General features: G+C 43.9%; 1 protein-coding gene across 1 annotated transcript; it reads right to left on the bottom strand.

Annotated features, from left to right (window-relative positions):
* Window positions 1–782: 782 nt before the first annotated feature.
* Window positions 783–11,041, bottom strand: si:ch211-127m7.2. The gene is made up of 3 exons (XM_046347076.1): window positions 10,698–11,041; window positions 1,981–2,086; window positions 783–1,666 (listed from the first exon to the last, which is right to left on the bottom strand). Exons 1-3 carry the CDS (start codon window positions 10,817–10,819, stop codon window positions 1,313–1,315), a joined length of 582 nt encoding a protein of 193 aa, XP_046203032.1. The 5' UTR covers window positions 10,820–11,041; the 3' UTR covers window positions 783–1,312.
* Between the last annotated feature and the right edge of the window lie 7,409 nt (window positions 11,042–18,450).

The raw sequence follows: 18,450 nt of genomic DNA, 5'->3' as shown, positions 1-18,450 counted from the left end.
GTGTCAGCTGTCTCGCTGCTTCCAGCCTACTGATGCTTGTGGGCCTCTGTGTGTTTGTGGGGCTCCACTTTAACTATGTGTCATTGGCTGGTATGACAGCAGGGTACTATGTCTGTGTGTTTGTTAATGCTGAGCTGGTTACAGCAGCTGTACTCACCTGGATGACAGGGAGGCGGCAGCTAAGAGAAGACGACATCCCAATGATAACTAATAACCCAGTGGAGAGGCTTGCTGGTAACCAACAAGGGATTGTCCTCCCTAGTGTTCAAATAAGAGGAAATGTTCAGCAACCCCTAACTGACTTCAAACATTTGTCTGCTGGTCAGGAAAAACATGTTAACTTTTGATTTGTTTATTTCAAGTTTTTCAATGTGTTCAACATGATCAACCAAAAGGGTGTACATTTTATGACTGTCTATATAATGTTTTTCAAAACATACTATTCATAACTTTATTTTGTCTGTTTTCATGTTTGTGTTCTGTTCTGTACATGGATGCATATTTTAAATCAAATTAAGTTTCCAATATAAATTCTGATACCGAGATACTTTGCTCTTTGACTACTACTATAGTCCTACTGTACTGTGGTCGGTAATGTTGACGACAAAAATGCTACAGTCATTTTAATAAATTGACCACTACCCTAAGTAATTAAAAAGATATTGCATACCTTTTGGATAACTGTCATGTTCCAGTAAGAGTGTGAACCTACTTTACCTTATAATCATTGTTAATTTTAAAACCACCAATTTTGCTCACGAGTCTCAAATGTACATGATTTATTCATCAAAATTGTGAAGTGTATGACATGCCTGTTGATCATAAGCCTATGTTGATGGTCAACAAAGATTTCTCTCATTTCTGTGAATTTGGTCAGGTCACCAAAAAGTGACATATTGCAGCTTTAAAAATAAAATAAATTGAATCAATAGAAGTATCTTTAGAATATCCCAGTAGTCACATTTTATTCTTTAATCAAAATGATATATTTTTGTTTCTATTACAAAGTATGTCATTGCCCTTTTACTGCTCTTAAAGGGGAAACTATATCTTGAGCAGTTGCGCCTAATATTGTACACGTCATTAGTTGCACCTAGTGAGAGTTTTTAGCCCCAATGCCTTTTCTAATCCTGTATTCATAAATGCTTTCAATGGAGATGTATTTACTAACATTAGCAAGAACCCACTATTAGCAGAGAAGGAAATCATTCATGTTATGGGTCCCATTTGCACCAATTGACTATTTGTAATATACTCTAGTCTACATCTCAGTTTGTAAGGAAAGCATCTCAAAGTGTTCTGTGGTTTATCATCAGGTGAAGAATATCTCCCTTACAAGCCTGAGGGCATCATCGTCTGCTGTGGGAGACTGTGACCGTGAGTGGTCCTCTGCTCCAACATCCTGAGCCAAATCCCCTGGACTATCAGCATCGTCATGACCTGGTCCTGAACACTGACCCTCAGGGCCCTGCTCTGTGTTGTTGTTTTGAGCGTACAGTAGAGTGTCCTCGGCTACATCGATGTCCGTTTCTGAGACATACGTCCTCTCCTGTGCATCAGAGTCTGAGGACTGGGCCACCACGTCCAACTCAGACAGCCTCCTCTTCTTCTCCTTGACACAGTTGTTTTTTGCATTCATAGAGCAGCCCACCACACTCCTTTTGACCTGTAGGAATGAATGCAATATACAGGGTGAATTGGATAAGACAGAAATAGCTCAGTTATATCCACTAGGAATGATTTAAACCTCCCCACCAGATGTTTCACAATTTTGTTGTAGCCCTGAACTAGCTCACCTGAGCCACCTATTCGAAGGCATGATGATTACCTGATGAGTTGAATCAGGTGTGCTGGCTCTGGATTAGATCAAATAACAGCTGTGGGTCCCCACTAGAGGTCCTTCATACTGTGGTCTAAGCTAGTTAGCTGCAACCCCCCCTTACCCCTCAGTGAATCATCGCCCAGTCTATGGAACATCACCTGTTTGTCATCATGACGAGCTCCATCTTCTCCACCTCCAAAATCATTCAAATAACTGACAGCTGCCTCCACCAGCTCCTTTTCATTCATGCAGTAGAAGCCCACTCTGGACAGCAAGAGAGGGAAAATTAAGTCCTATGTGCAGAAAACGAATGCTTTTCATATAGCCATCAGGTTACTTTTAGTTGAAAAATAGAAAAGTTAGTGGTTGAAACCACACTCTACAGAAAACAATTGCCGTTTTGAAAATGCAGTAAAATTGCACTAACTGTGGTATTTTTCAGAATAAAGTGCAAAATTACTGCAGTAAAAAACTTATTTTGGAAGCAATATATAACTGCAGTACAGTGTATTGCAGCTATACTGCGTTCTGACCAGTGGATGCTCCTCAGAGGAGGAAGGGGAGGACCATTCTCCTCAGTGAATTTCATAAAAAATTACAATTGTAAAACATTTGAAAAGTTATCATTTTTAGATAAAACTATAAATATAATCACATCAAATAATTGATTAAAACACTATTTTTGTGAGGATTGAAAATATGCTTGGCCTATCATGGGGGTGTCTGTGTATGTTAAAAGCTACATTTTGCAACATATGGTGTGACTAGTGGAAAGGCTGTGGCTGGCCTTGAGGTGTAGGCAGCTATCATGAGTTGTGGGAGACACGTACAGAACGTAGGCAGTTAAACAAACTTAGAAATAACAAGAACCAGATAATGGTGTCTAGGGTGTGAGCGCATGGATATTCTACACAGCAACAGTTACCGTACATCTATCAACTGGAGCGCCCGGGGGCTGGTACCAGCTCGTGTGCCAACAATCAACGATAGGCTGGGTGAGTCTAAACCACGCCCAGTCTCTACTCTGCGACAGGCCGTCTCGGAAGCAGGAACTACTTCTGTCAGAGTATATTATAATAATTTTGTCAGGAACAAGTTCAGTTCTCTGTTTGCCCTGCGAGGTGTGACAGAGAGCCTGTATATACGAAAATTGCATTTACCACTTATTGCTTAGCTAATAAAAAATATATAGCATACAATCGGTGACTCAATGTCATATTTATCCTGATACCAGATTCGAATTGACGAAACCCTTACATTTTGCAAAAAGTCTACAGTAGCCTCAGCAGCACTCTGTAGAGTAGCACCATGGTGTAGCCGGAGGACAGCTAGCTTTCACCTTCCTCTGGGTACATGGACTTCAATACAAAACCTTGGGAGGCTCATGGTTCTCACCCCCTTCCATAGACTTACACCAGCCTTTCTTAAAGTATGGGTCGCAGACCTGTTAATGGTGGGTCGCGACGTGTCAGACTAAATGTATAATTAATTACAGGAATTGATATGGCCAAGTCTCTGCTCAGCAGCGGTCTCTGCTCTGTTTGGCAGCTGCACAAGTGTGACAGGGAGATGCCTGTGTGCTTCGCGGTTTACCAGATCTTTTTTCTGTAGTTTTCTTGAAGATCACTCCGCGACACACACAATGCAGCGCTGTCGTTCAGCAGCAGATGATGCGCTGTCTGCCACTGACTTGTCATTCCCACTTGCCATCACTCACCGCTGTCATCAAATGGACTCATGCTAGCCACAAGTTCTGACTGAGCTCAATTGTCATGAAACGCATATACAGCAATGAGTTTCTCTCTATTTCATACAAACTTGTAACGAGGAGCGACCACAATGTGTTTTGTGTCGGGAAGTGCTTAGTAATGAGTCTCTCAAAACTAACAAATTAATAAAACGACACTTCCTGACCAAACATCCACAGCATGATGGCAAACCCAGGGAGTTCTTTGAGAACAGAGCAGAATGCTTCAGGAAACAGTGATTCGACAATGGAAAAGTAAGTCAGCTAGCAAGGCATTGTTGTCATTTTATAACAGGTGATTGATTATAATCAGAAAAAAGGGAGTACTAACTATCTCTCATTGTAGTAGATGTGAGTTTCTCTTTCAAACAATCCCCTGGCCTTGTATACAGCTAATAGCTAACATTCACCAAAGCAAGCAAGCTACTGTTAGTGCAACCCTAGTAACAGTACAGATTAAAATAAAATGATCAGGCCTACTGTACTTCAAAACGGAGCCCAGAATATACATGCTTGTTGAAAACTTCAACCAGCTACACACCTCTCATTAGGACTGTGTGTGTGTGTGTTTTCTGGTCTACATCTGTGTGATGTGATCAATCAGTTTATTCCAGTTTAGAATGAAAAAATATGTATTGTATTTTAACAGCAACAGTTCCAACCTAGACTTTCTTTCAACAATAATGTACACAGTAAAATGTACAGTAGGCCTGATTATTTTTCATCTGTACTGTTACTTAGGGTTGTGTAACCGGTGTGAAATGGCTAGCTAGTTAGCGGGGTGTGCGCTAATAGCATTTCAAATCGGTGACATCACTCTCTCTGAGACCTTGAAGTAATTGTTCCCCTTGCTCAGCAAGGGCCGCGGCTTTTGTAGAGCGATGGGTAACAATGCTTCGAGAATTTGTAAGTCGCTCTGGATAAGAGCGTCTGCTAAATGACTTAAATGTAAATGTAAATGGATGACTGTTGTCGGTGTGTGCAGAGGGTCCCTGGTTCGAGACTGTTACAAATCAAAAACTGCCTGTCTGTGTGTTCTGTTGTACATCTGTGTGATGTGATCAATAAGTTTATTCCAGTTCAGAATTAAAAGGATTTATTGTATTTTAACAGCAACCTAGAAAAGCAACCTAGAAAAGTTCCAACTGAGACAGATATGTAAGAGTGTTTTTAATGGTGGAAAATAAACCCGAATAGATATATGGATATTTAATTTCAATGTTATTTGTTTTGTCTATATTGCATTTGTTTTAGGAATAAGGGCAATGAAATGTACCAATATTTATTTATAGTTGCATATTTTCCTAAGCGTGAATTTCTCATTTGGGTCCCAGGCTGAAAAAGATTAAGAACCCCTGAAAAAAAGTTTAAGAACCCCTGATTTACATAGTAATTATGACAATTTCTGGAGGACGTCCTCCAGCCTATCAGGGCTCTTGAAGCATGAACTGACACGTTGTCCACCCAATCAATGGATCAGATATTTAATCTAGTACTGAAAGCATGGGGTTCCAAGATGGCGTAGCAGTAAGTCGTCCTCTCGTATCGTCTCTCTGTAAATATCTGTAAATACCGTCTCTTTTTCGTTTTAGATATTTTTCTTCACATATCTTTAAAAACATTTTGCTAAACCTAAGCTTCCAAATACTCTCCTGCAATCCGCCTCACCCAATGTAGCTACTTTTCCTAGAGTATTTATATTTACTTCGGAACTGAAACCCCTCAACTGAAGTTAGCCAGCTAACCACCAGCTATGCTAGCGGTCTTCAGCTAACCGGTCATCAGCTAACCTTTACCTCGGGAAGCTCTCGCCAGTTCGAACAACGCGACGCTAACCAGAGCATAACGGACCTATTTATTTTTTACCCCCGGATTCTCTCCGCAAACGGAACATTTTTTTCAGCTGGATCTTCACAACTAGCTATCGAGCTAAACCGCAACCCTGGTTGTTTACTCCTGGCTAGCGTTTCCACCCACGTAGCTTGAAGCTAGCCCGGCCAGAGCTCCTGTGTTCCTAGCATACTCCTGGGTTTCTATACCCGGATCCACGACCGGTCTACCGATGTCACTGCATGAAGAGGAATAAACAGACTCACCCCATCGCGACGTCCTCCAAAGGCTAACTCTCTAGCCCTCGCTATCTCCTTGCTTGCTAATTCGGCATGCTAACTGCTAGCTTGTTTAGCCCAGGTCCGCTAACTACTACCTTGTTTACCCTGGCCTGCTAATCTGTTAGCACAGGCCTGCTAACCGTCTGCATCGCAGTGGCCCATATGTACTTTCTATCTCTTCCCGATTTGTAAAATTTGTTTATACCTTCCGGAAACCTGCCTCACCCAATGTGATACGGAATCGCTATTATTTTAAATTTTTAGATCACACTCAAGAACCTCCAGAAGCGAATCAGCTAACTAGCTACAAGCTACTTAGTCACTGTTTAAAAAAAAAAACCTGGATAACACCCGCCAGTCCAGCCCCCCTGCCTCATCCACCTCTGCCCCTGGACTCTGATCACTTGGCTACATAGCTGATGCACGCTGGACTGTCCATTAATCACGGTACTCCATTCTGTCAGCCCCGTTGCCTAGTCAATGCCATTTTACCTGCTGTTGTTATGCTAGCTGATTAGCTGTTGTCTCACCCACTGTTTTAGCTAGCTTTCCCAATTCAACACCTGTGATTACTGTATGTCTCTCTCAAATGTCAATATGCCTTGTATACTTTTGCTCAGGTTAGTTATCATTGTTTTAGTTCACAGTGGAGCCCCTAGTCCCACTCCTCATACCCCTGATACCTCCTTTGTCCCACCTCCCACATATGCGGTGACCTCACCCATTACAACCAGCATGGCTTACCTCCGCCGTACCCGCACCCCACCATACCCCTGTCTGCGCATTATGCCCTGAATATATTCTACCATGCCCAGAAACCTGCTCCTCTTATTCTCTGCCCCCAACGCTCTAGGCGACCAGTTTTGATAGCCTTTAGCCGCACCCTCATACTACTCCTTCTCTGTTCTGCGGGTGATGTGGAGGTAAACCCAGGCCCTGCATGTCCCCAGGCACCCTCATTTGTGGACTTCTGTGATCGAAAAAAAGCCTTGGTTTCATGCATGTCAACATCAGAAGCCTCCTCCCTAAGTTTGTTTTACTCACTGCTTTAGCACACTCTGCTAACCCTGATGTCCTTGCCGTGTCTGAATCCTGGCTCATGAAGGCCACCAAAAATTCAGAGATTTCCATACCCAACTATAACATCTTCCGTCAAGATAGAACTGCCAAAGGGGGAGGAGTTGCAGTCTACTGCAGAGATAGCCTGCAAAGTTGTCATACTTTCCAGGTCCATACCCAAACAGTTCAAACTACTAATTCTGAAAATTACTCTCTCCAGAAATAAGTCTCTCACTGTTGCCGCCTGCTACCGACCCCCCCTCAGCTCCCAGCTGTGCCCTGGACACCATTTGTGAATTGATTGCCCCCCATCTAGCTTCAGAGTTTGTTCTGTTAGGTGACCTAAACTGGGATATGCTTAACACCCCGGCAGTCCTACAATCTAAGCTAGATGCCCTCAATCTCACACAAATCATCAAGGAACCCACCAGGTACAACCCTAATTCTGTAAGCAAGGGCACCCTCATAGACGTCATCCTGACCAACTGGCCCTCCAAATACAGCTCCGCTGTCTTCAACCAGGATCTCAGCGACCACTGCCTCATTGCCTGTATCCGCTACGGTGCCGCAGTCAAACGACCACCCCTCATCACTGTCAAACGTTCCCTAAAACACTTCTGTGAGCAGGCCTTTCTAATTGACCTGGCCCGGGTATCCTGGAAGGACATTGACCTCATCCCGTCAGTTGAGGATGCCTGGTCATTCTTTAAGAGTAACTTCCTCACCATTTTAGATAAGCATGCTCCGTTCAAAAAATGCAGAACTAAGAACAGATACAGCCCTTGGTTCACTCCAGACCTGACTGCCCTCGACCAGCACAAAAACATCCTGTGGCGGACTGCAATAGCGTCGAACAGTCCCCGCGATATGCAACTGTTCAGGGAAGTCAGGAAACAATACACGCAGTCAGTCAGGAAAGCTAAGGCCAGCTTCTTCAGGCAGAAGTTTGCATCCTGTAGCTCCAACTCCAAAAAGTTCTGGGACACTGTGAAGTCCATGGAGAACAAGAGCACCTCCTCCCAGCTGCCCACTGCACTGAGGCTAGGGAACACGGTCACCACCGACAAATCCATGATTATCGAAAACTTCAACAAGCATTTCTCAGCGGCTGGCCATGCCTTCCGCCTGGCCACTCCTACCTCGGCCAACAGCTCCGGCCCCCCCGCAGCTCCTCGCCCATGCCTCTCCAGGTTCTCCTTTACCCAAATCCAGATAACAGATGTTCTGAAAGAGCTGCAAAACCTGGACCCGTATAAATCAGCTGGGCTTGACAATCTGGACCCTCTATTTCTGAAACTATCCGCCGCCATTGTCGCAACACCTATTACCAGCCTGTTCAACCTCTCTTTCATATCGTCTGAGATCCCCAAGGATTGGAAAGCTGCTGCAGTCATCCCCCTCTTCAAAGGGGGAGACACCCTGGACCCAAACTGTTACAGACATATATCCATTCTGCCCTGCCTATCTAAGGTCTTCGAAAGCCAAGTCAACAAACAGGTCACTGACCATCTCGAATCCCACCGTACCTTCTCCGCTATGCAATCTGGTTTCCGAGCCGGTCACGGGTGCACCTCAGCCACACTCAAGGTACTAAATGACATCATAACCGCCATCGATAAAAGACAGTACTGTGCAGCCGTCTTCATCGACCTTGCCAAGGCTTTCGACTCTGTCAATCACCAGATTCTTATCGGCAGACTCAGTAGCCTCGGTTTTTCGGATGACTGCCTTGCCTGGTTTACCAATTACTTTGCAGACAGAGTTCAGTGTGTAAAATCGGAGGGCATGCTGTCCGGTCCTCTGGCAGTCTCTATGGGGGTGCCACAGGGTTCAGTTCTCGGGCTGACTCTTTTCTCTGTATATATCAATGATGTTGGTCTTGCTGCGGGCGATTCCCTGATCCACCTCTACGCAGACGACACCATTCTATATACTTTCGGCCCGTCATTGGACACTGTGCTATCTAACCTCCAAACGAGCTTCAATGCCATACAACACTCCTTCCGTGGCCTCCAACTGCTCTTAAACGCTAGTAAAACCAAATGCATGCTTTTCAACCGATCGCTGCCTGCACCCGCATGACCGACTAGCATCACCACACTGGATGGTTCCGACCTTGAATATGTGGACACCTATAAGTACCTAGGTGTCTGGCTAGACTGCAAACTCTCCTTCCAGACCCATATCAAACATCTCCAATCGAAAATCAAATCAAGAGTCGGCTTTCTATTCCGCAACAAAGCCTCCTTCACTCACGCTGCCAAGCTTACCCTAGTAAAACTGACTATCCTGCCGATCCTCGACTTTGGCGATGTCATCTACAAAATCGCTTCCAACACTCTACTCAGCAAACTGGATGCAGTTTATCACAGTGCCATCCGTTTTGTCACTAAAGCACCTTATACTACCCAACACTGCGACTTGTATGCTCTAGTCGGCTGGCCCTCGCTACATATTCGTCGCCAGACCCACTGGCTCCAGGTCATCTACAAGGCCATGCTAGGTAAAGCTCCACCTTATCTCAGTTCACTGGTCACGATGGCAACACCCATCCGTAGCACGCGCTCCAGCAGGTGTATCTCACTGATCATCCCTAAAGCCACCACCTCATTCGGCCGCCTTTCGTTCCAGTACTCTGCTGCCTGTGACTGGAACGATTTGCAAAAATTGCTGAAGTTGGAGACTTTTATCTCCCTCACCAACTTCAAACATTAGCTATCTGAGCAGCTAACCGATCGCTGCAGCTGTACATAATCTATTGGTAAATAGCCCACCCATTTTCACCTACCTCATCCCCACAGTTTTTATTTATTTACTTTTCTGCTCTTTTGCACACCAATATCCTACCTGTACATGATCATCTGATCATTTATCACTCCAGTGTTAATCTGCAATATTGTAATTATTCCCCTACCTCCTCATGCCTTTTGCACACATTGTATATAGACTCCCCTTTTTTTCTACTGTGTTATTGACTTGTTAATTGTTTACTCCATGTGTAACTCTGTGTTGTCTGTTCACACTGCTATGCTTTATCTTGGCCAGGTCGCAGTTGCAAATGAGAACTTGTTCTCAACTAGCCTATCTGGTTAAATAAAGGTGAAATAAATAAAATAAATAAAATAAAACTACAGTTAGCTAACACTGCAGTGTATAAAATGTGGTGAGTAGTTGACTCAGAGAGAAAGACAACAGTTAACAAATACATTTCTTCCAAAATGAAAGAGAAGCAAGAAAAAAATATATAGAGGGGGATTGTCATTTTTTCACTTTCAGTTTCACTTACTTAGCTAGCAAATGCAGCAAGATAGTTTAGCCTACCTAAACAACCTGCTTTCCAACACAACACTGGAACTCTTCCAAATCAAGGTAAGCTTTTGGTATTATAAATTATTGCCACCAGGGCCCACCGTTGTAACTGCTTACTGACTGTGCCTTTACTCTATGATTGTAGCGGGTTTACTAACGCCTTAGTTCCATTAGCTAGGCTGACTATGACGTTACTTTAGCCAATATACTCCAGCTAATATGGTGACAACGATGTAGGCTGTGTGTAGGGGTTTGGCTTGGAAATATTTTTTCGTCTGGTCACATACAGCTGATGTGTTGTGCATTGAAGTCCACAAGCGAAGAGGTGTCACACCTGTGTGCACCCTAGGTTGTAGCAACCTCATGGTGGATATAGGGGAAATTCGAGTATCATGTAGTAGCCGAAACCTATCGCTGTAACTAACATTGCACTGGGTGAATGGAATAAGAATGAGTCATCCAATATTCTGTAATAGAAATAAAGCCAAGCTCATGAAAAAAAAACGTCCTAATCTTAAACGGCACTGTCTGACCGCAACTGATTCTGACTGCAATGTTTTTCGTAAGGGCACTGCCCACCTATTGTATAGGTATTATTTCATATCTCAAGAATATCAGGTTAATTTGTCCTTGAAACTGCACTGCCCACCTTTCAACTCGTTTCCTCGTTCTCTTGCCTGAAGTTATCCTCTTCAGTGTCTTCTTATCTTTCACTCTGTCCTCATCGTTCCTTGCCATCCAAGACGGTAGTTCCCGCCGCTTTCCTGCCATGTCAACGATGTACTGTATGCTCAGTTTAAAGTAGTACAGAAATACGACTAAAATACCGTGTTTAAATCATAATTCCGTGAATTTTCGATGTCATTTCACAACTTCTATTTTTTCCTGTTTGCTACGTCCGCAGCCGTAGGGAGGATATACTTGTGAGGAGATGGGAAACTCCGTTGGTACCGTATTAAGGCCCCTTGTGTGCGTTGCCAACCCGTCGTCAATGGGCCGCGCGTTGCATTCTGGGCGATTATGTGACAATTACAACTCTCCTTCAAGGAGTCAGTTGAGCGCCAGCTCCAAAAAACAGCCATTAGCATGAATTTCGTCAACAAGAAGTACAACATTGAAAATCTTTTCATAGATCTGAGATAATTAACTTGTTGTCTGTAATATCGTATAGCTTTGGAATCGTGACAATGCGTACTTTCGAGGAAAATAGCCAAGTTAAGGATGGATTGCGTTACAATTAGTTTAGCAACCGCGTGACGCACCATAGAACGTGAACACGATTGGTCGACATTCTGCTGGTGAGGCGTTATGATGGTCTTCCGGTAATTGCCATTAGGATCACTATCTCCTTTCTCTGAAATCTCTGAATACATACGCCTCGCGTCGTCTCCTTTCCCCATTGGATACATTTAGAGGGACTTCTGGCTTTCTCATCCAATGGGTCTTGAGAAGGAGACGAGGAGCGAGGACGCGATAAATGTTTGAGATATTACCATTTGTTTTCATATCGAAAGTTCTAACCATTGAGGCCGGTTGGACATACTGCCAAATTCTCTAAAACAAACAGATGTTGGAGGTTTATGTTAGAGAAATAAACGTTACATTCTTTGGCAACAGCTCTGGTGGACATTCTACAAGTCAGCATGCCAATTGCGTGCTCCCTCAACTTGAGACATCTGTGGCATTGTGTTGTGTGACAACTGCACATTTTACAGTGGCCTTTTATTGTCCCCAGCACAAGGTGCACCTGTGTAATTATCATGCTGTTTAATCAGATTATTGATATGCCACTCCTGTCAATTGGATGGATTGTCTTGGCAAAAGAGAAATGCTCACTAAGTGGATGTATACAGATTTGTGCACAACATTTGAGAGAAATAAGCTTTTTGTGCTTATGGAACATTTCTGGGATCTTTTAATTCAGGTCATGGGATAAACACTTTTTACATGTTGCGTACATATTTTTGTTCAGTGTAATTGAACTTTTTACAGCTCCTAGACGGTTGCTTTTATAACAACCATCTGCGTTTAAATGAAGTATAATTTGGGACTTCTTCAAGTCTTCTACACTAGATGGAGCCTTTGAGACCCTTCCTTCCATATTACAGTGTGGCCATCCATTTTGAAGTGATAGTTCACCCAAATTAGAATATTACATTGCTTACAGGGTAATTACACCAATCTATGGACAAGTCATGACAGCAATCCATACTTTGGTTTTGTTTCCCTGGCACTGTTTCCATGATTTAGCATTTGTGGCACAAATCATTTTAAACCATGGGACGGATATGAGCATTTTTCCCGCATCTTATTCAAAACATCTATATGTGACTTTGCTGAGCTTCACAATCAATTTTAGATAAATGCTAGCATCCATCCCATGACTTGAATGGGATTTGTGCCACAAATGCTAAAACGTTAGCATGTGGAAACCAATTGATTGCTGTCATACCTTGTCCATAGACTGCTTACAGGGTACAGAAACCAACGTGTTATTTAGTAATTTGGGTGAACTATCCTTTTAAACCATCTATGGGCCTAGTATATTGAACACAATCAATACATCTTACCACTTTTAAAGCACATTCACTCACCTTCATACAATAAAAACCCACACAAACATCCCAAAATGAATACTTTACACCACGTCAAGAGTTTGACTGTATTTCAGAATATTTTTCGGTAAACAAGTTTTAAGCTATTTTTCTTTCACAAAATGTAATATAGCCGTACTGTCGCATTTCATAAAAATAGTTGTTCACTTCGGTCTTTGGAACTACAGTATCAACCATTGGCTGATGCATGCAACGTCTGAGCAGGGGAACGCGACCCATATGATATAGCAATCTGATGCCCAACTGCTCAGACGATGATTTGGCACACAATCAATCAAATGTACAGTGCCTTGCGAAAGTATTCGGCCCCCTTGAACTTTGCGACCTTTTGCCACATTTCAGGCTTCAAACATAAAGATATAAGAATAATCAACACAATGATGAAGTGGAACGACATTTATTGGATATTTCAAACGTTTTTACAAATCAAAAACTGAAAAATTGGGAGTGCAAAATTATTCAGCCCCCTTAAGTTAATACTTTGTAGCGCCACCTTTTGCTGCGATTACAGCTATAAGTCGCTTGGCGTATGTCTCTATCAGTTTTGCACATCGAGAGACTGAATTTTTTTCCCATTCCTCCTTGCAAAACAGCTCGAGCTCAGTGAGGTTGGATGGAGAGCATTTGTGAACAGCAGTTTTCAGTTCTTTCCACAGATTCTCGATTGGATTCAGGTCTGGACTTTGACTTGGCCATTCTAACACCTGGATATGTTTATTTTTGAACCATTCCATTGTAGATTTTGCTTTATGTTTTGGATCATTGTCTTGTTGGAAGACAAATCTCCGTCCCAGTCTCAGGTCTTTTGCAGACTCCATCAGGTTTTCTTCCAGAATGGTCCTGTATTTGGCTCCATCCATCTTCCCATCAATTTTAACCATCTTCCCTGTCCTAGATGAAGAAAAGCAGGCCCAAACCATGATGCTGCCACCACCATGTTTGACAGTGGGGATGGTATGTTCAGGGTGATGCGCTGTGTTGCTTTTACGCCAAACATAACATTTTGCATTGTTGCCAAAAAGTTCAATTTTGGTTTCATCTGACCAGAGCACCTTCTTCCACATGTTTGGTGTGTCTCCCAGGTGGCTTGTGGCAAACTTGAAATGACACTTTTTATGGATATCTTTAAGAAATGGCTTTCTTCTTGCCACTCTTCCATAAAGGTCAGATTTGTGCAATATTCAACTGATTGTTGTCCTATGGACAGAGTCTCCCACCTCAGCTGTAGATCTCTGCAGTTCATCCAGAGTGATCATGGGCCTCTTGGCTGCATCTCTGATCAGTCTTCTCCTTGTATGAGCTGAAAGTGTAGAGGGACGGCCAGGTCTTGGTAGATTTGCAGTGGTCTGATACTCCTTCCATTTCAATATTATCGCTTGCACAGTGCTCCTTGGGATGTTTAAAGCTTGGGAAATATTTTTGTATCCAAATCCGGCTTTAAACTTTTTCACAACAGTATCTCGGACCTGCCTGGTGTGTTCCTTGTTCTTCATGATGCTCTCTGCGCTTTTAACGGACCTCTGAGACTATCACAGTGCAGGTGCATTTATACGGAGACTTGATTACACACAGGTGGATTGTATTTATCATCATTAGTCATTTAGGTCAACATTGGATCATTCAGAGATCCTCACTGAACTTCTGGAGAGAGTTTGCTGCACTGAAAGTAAAGGGGCTGAATAATTTTGCACGCCCAATTTTTCAGTTTTTGATTTGTTAAAAAAGTTTGAAATATCCAATAAATGTCATTCCACTTCATGATTGTGTCCCACTTGTTGTTGATTCTTCACAAAAAATACAGTTTTATATCTTTATGTTTGAAGCCTGAAATGTGGCAAAAGGTCGCAAAGTTCAAGGGGGCCGAATACTTTCGCAAGGCACTGTATTTATAAAGCCCTTTTTACATCAGCAGATGTCACAAAGGACTTTACAGAAACCCAGCCTAAAACTCCAAACAGCAAGCAATGCAGACGTAGAAGCGCAGTGGCTAGGAAAAACTCCCTAGAAAGGCAGGAACCTAGGAAGAAATCTAGAGATGAGCCAGGCTCTGAGAGGTGGCCAGTCCTCTTCTGGCTGTGCCTGGTGGATATTATAAGAGTACATGGCCATTAAGGCCAGATTGTTCTTCAAGATGTTCAAATGTTCATAGATGACCAGCAGGGTCAAATAGTAATCACAGTGGTTGTAGAGGGTGCAACAGGTCAGTACCTCAGGAGTAAATGTCAGTTGACTTTTCATATCTGAGCATTCAGAAGTCGAGACAGCAGGTGTGGTAGGGAGAGAGAAACGAAAACAGCATGTCCGGGACAAGGTAGCACATCCGGTGAACAGGTCAGGGTTCTATAGCCGCAGACAGAACAGTTGAAACTGGAACAGCAGCACGACCAGGTGGATTGGGGACTTCCAGGAGTCATCAAGCCAGGTAGTCCTGAGGCATGGTCCTAGGGCTCAGGTCCTAGGAGAGAGGGAGAGAGAGAAAATTAGAGGGAGCATACTTAAATTCACACATGACACCAGATAAGACAGGAGAATTTCACCAGATATAACAGACGGACCCTAGCCCCCCGGCACATAGACTATTGCAGCATAGAGGGGGGGGGGGAAATCAGGGGACACTGTGGTCCCGTCCGACGATAACCCCGGACAGGGCCAACCAGGCAGGATATAACCACACCCACTTTTCCAAAGCCCAGCTCCCACACCACAAGAGGCAGATCAAAAGACTTGAGACATGGATTGTGTATGTGTGCAATTCAGAGGGTTGATGGGCAAGACAAAAAATGTAAGTGCCTTTGAACGTGGTATGGTAGTAGGTACCAGAAGCACTGGTTTGTGTCAAGAACTGCAACGCTGCTGAGTTTTTCATGCTCTACAGTCTCCCTTGTGTATCAAGAATGGTCCATCACCCAAAGGACATCCAGCCAACTTGACACAACTGTGGGAAGATTTGGAGTCAACATGTGCCAGTGTAACGGATGTGAAACGGCTACCTTAGTTAGCGGTGCGCGCTAAATAGCGTTTCAATCGGTGACGTCACTTGCTCTGAGACCTTGAAGTAGTGGTTCCCCTTGCCCTGCAAGGTCCGTGGCTTTTGTGCAGCGATGGGTAATGATGCTTCGAGGGTGACTGTTGTTGATGTGTGCAGAGGGTCCCTGGTTCGCGCCCGGGTATGGGCGAAGGGACGGTCTAAAGTTATACTGTTACACCAGCATCCCTGTAGAACGCTTTTGACACCATGTAGAGTCCATGCCCTGACCAATCGAGGCTGTTCTGAGGGCCAAAGGGGGTGCAACTCATTATTAGGAAGGTGTTCCTAATATTTGGTATACTCAGTGTAGTTGCCACTGTGAGAGGGCCCATGGATTGTTTGTCATAAGTTTATTGTTAATTATTTATCAATGGTGCAATTTCATTTTCCAGGTAAGTTGATTGTCAATAAAAATGCTATTTTATGCCTGCTACATTAGGTTAATCAAGTGAGTGGTTCTTTCCTTTAAGCGGATTCAATCCCACTAGAAAATGTTTTACTTCATCTATTGGTGCTCAGCCCTGTCAATCAAGCCCATCCTCATCTGATCTAGTATGTCAACAACAATCAAGTATGTGGGCGTGTTTCAGTGGTATGGCAAAAGCAACCGACTGTAGATGAAAGATTAGTGGAATCTGTGTGGGTAGCTGGACAGGTAGGATGACTGACAGTGAAGGTGAACAGGTGGTCACGTGTCAGGTGACAGAGGAATGGATGAGACTGAGGCAGGAATTCCTTTAACCATAAAGTGTATATTACTATATTTACTGAGTAGTCTGTGCTGCATCACAAAGGAAACAGATAACATGTATCCAATCAAATTCATAATCAAAGATCAAATCATATCATTCATTATTAACATCATTTAGGGAGTTCAACAGTCCAGTTCATTAAGAAGTCAATAGTAATCATCCGTGAGTCATTTAGGCTCGTAACTATTTATCATAAATCATGAAAGAATACAAACAGTGAATGGTTATTCAATCTATAATCCCCATGATCAAAGTCGATCAGTTAGCAAACAATGACGTTTCTCATTTCACTCTTTCAATTGTCTTCATGTGTACATATAATTCATTTCAATACATATGAACCATATTGATTGCATAATTGGCCTATGAGGATCCGTAGGGCCGTGATCATTGACAATTCACATTACACAATATGTTTGAAGCGTGCGCTCCAAGCCGCGCTCCGTGGTAATAACTATAAACAATAACTGATGGCCCATCTCCGGATCGCAACAGATAGTTCAGATGAAAGGTAACAGAGTCGGTGGATTCATGGACGCACATAACTTCTGGATCAGATGGAGTTAAGGAAGAGAAAGCAGCAAGATCAGGCGATGGCAATTTCCTCCTTTTATGGAGTTGAGATCTGTCGGACATTGCCACCGGACACGAATGTGGTTTCCAACAGCAAGGCTCAGATCAACATGGCAGTGTTACCATTGTTTATACAAGTTTTTCTTTATAATGCTGAAATAAACATGGCTCCAACCCCCCATATCACACACTCACAAACTGAAAACACTGCTCAAAAAAATAAAGGGAACACTTAAACAACACAATGTAACTCCAAGTCAATCACACTTCTGTGAAATCAAACTGTCCACTTAGGAAGCAACACTGATTGACAATAAATTTCACATGCTGTTGTGCAAATGGAATAGACAACAGGTGGAAATTATAGGCAATTAGCAAGACACCCCCAATAAAGGAGTGGTTCTGCAGGTGGTGACCACAGACCAATGCTCAGTTCCTATGCATCCTGGCTGATGTTTTGGTCACTTTTGAATGTTGGCGGTGCTTTCACTCCAGTGGTAGCATGAGACAGAGTCTACAACCCACACAAGTGGCTCAGGTAGTGCAGCTCATCCAGGATGGAACATCAATGCGAGCTGTGGCAAGAAGGTTTGCTGTGTCTGTCAGCGTAGTGTCCAGAGCATGGAGGCGCTACCAGGAGACAGGCCAGTACCTCAGGAGACGTGGAGGAAGCTGTAGGAGGGCAACAACCCAGCAGCAGGACGGCTACCTCCGCCTTTGTGCAAGGAGGAACAGGAGGAGCACTGCCAGAGCCCTGCAAAATGACCTCCAGCAGGCCACAAATGTGCATGTGTCTGCTCAAACGGTCAGAAACAGACTCCATGAGGGTGGTATGAGGGCCTGACATCCACAGGTGGGGGTTGTGCTTACAGCCCAACGCCGTGCAGGACGTTTGGCATTTGCCAGAGAACACCAAGATTGGCAAATTCGTCACTGGCGCCCTGTGCTCTTCACAGATGGAAGCAGGTTCACACTGAGCACATGTGACAGACGTGATAGAGTCTGGAGACGCCATGGAGAATATTCTGCTGCCTGCAACATCCTCCAGCATGACCGGTTTGGTGGTGGGTCAGTCATGGTGTGGGGTTCCTGTAGGTTCATGCTCTACAACATCCGCAGAGTACGACCCTGCCTCACACAGGAAGCGGCGCAGGTCCTAATCCAGGCACTTGTCATCTCCCGTCTGGATTACTGCAACTCGCTGTTGGCTGGGCTCCCTGCCTGTGCCATTAAACCCCTTCAACTCATCCAGAACGCCGCAGCCCGTCTGGTGTTCAACCTTCCCAAGTTCTCTCATGTCACCCCGCTCCTCCGTTCTCTCCACTGGCTTCCAGTTGAAGCTCGCATCCGCTACAAGACCATGGTGCTTGCCTACGGAGCTGTGAGGGGAACGGCACCTCAGTACCTCCAGGCTCTGATCAGGCCCTACACCCA

Source organism: Oncorhynchus gorbuscha, linkage group LG04, assembly GCF_021184085.1.
Source record: "Oncorhynchus gorbuscha isolate QuinsamMale2020 ecotype Even-year linkage group LG04, OgorEven_v1.0, whole genome shotgun sequence".
In the NCBI taxonomy this organism is placed as follows: Eukaryota; Metazoa; Chordata; class Actinopteri; order Salmoniformes; family Salmonidae; genus Oncorhynchus; species Oncorhynchus gorbuscha.
Note: the sequence above shows the minus strand (reverse complement) of the source record. Positions and strands in the feature narration are given on the sequence as shown.

What these genes read in the sequence shown, in the direction of transcription:
- si:ch211-127m7.2 (XM_046347076.1), bottom strand. Translation starts at nt 10,819, where the DNA reads ATGGCAGGAAAGCGGCGGGAACTACCGTCTTGGATGGCAAGGAACGAT. An exon ending in ACGAGGAAACGAGTTGAAAG is followed by an intron (nt 2,087 to 10,697) that starts GTGGGCAGTGCA and finishes CTTGCTGTCCAG; the next exon opens with AGTGGGCTTCTACTGCATGA. An exon ending in CTCGTCATGATGACAAACAG is followed by an intron (nt 1,667 to 1,980) that starts GTGATGTTCCAT and finishes TCATTCCTACAG; the next exon opens with GTCAAAAGGAGTGTGGTGGG.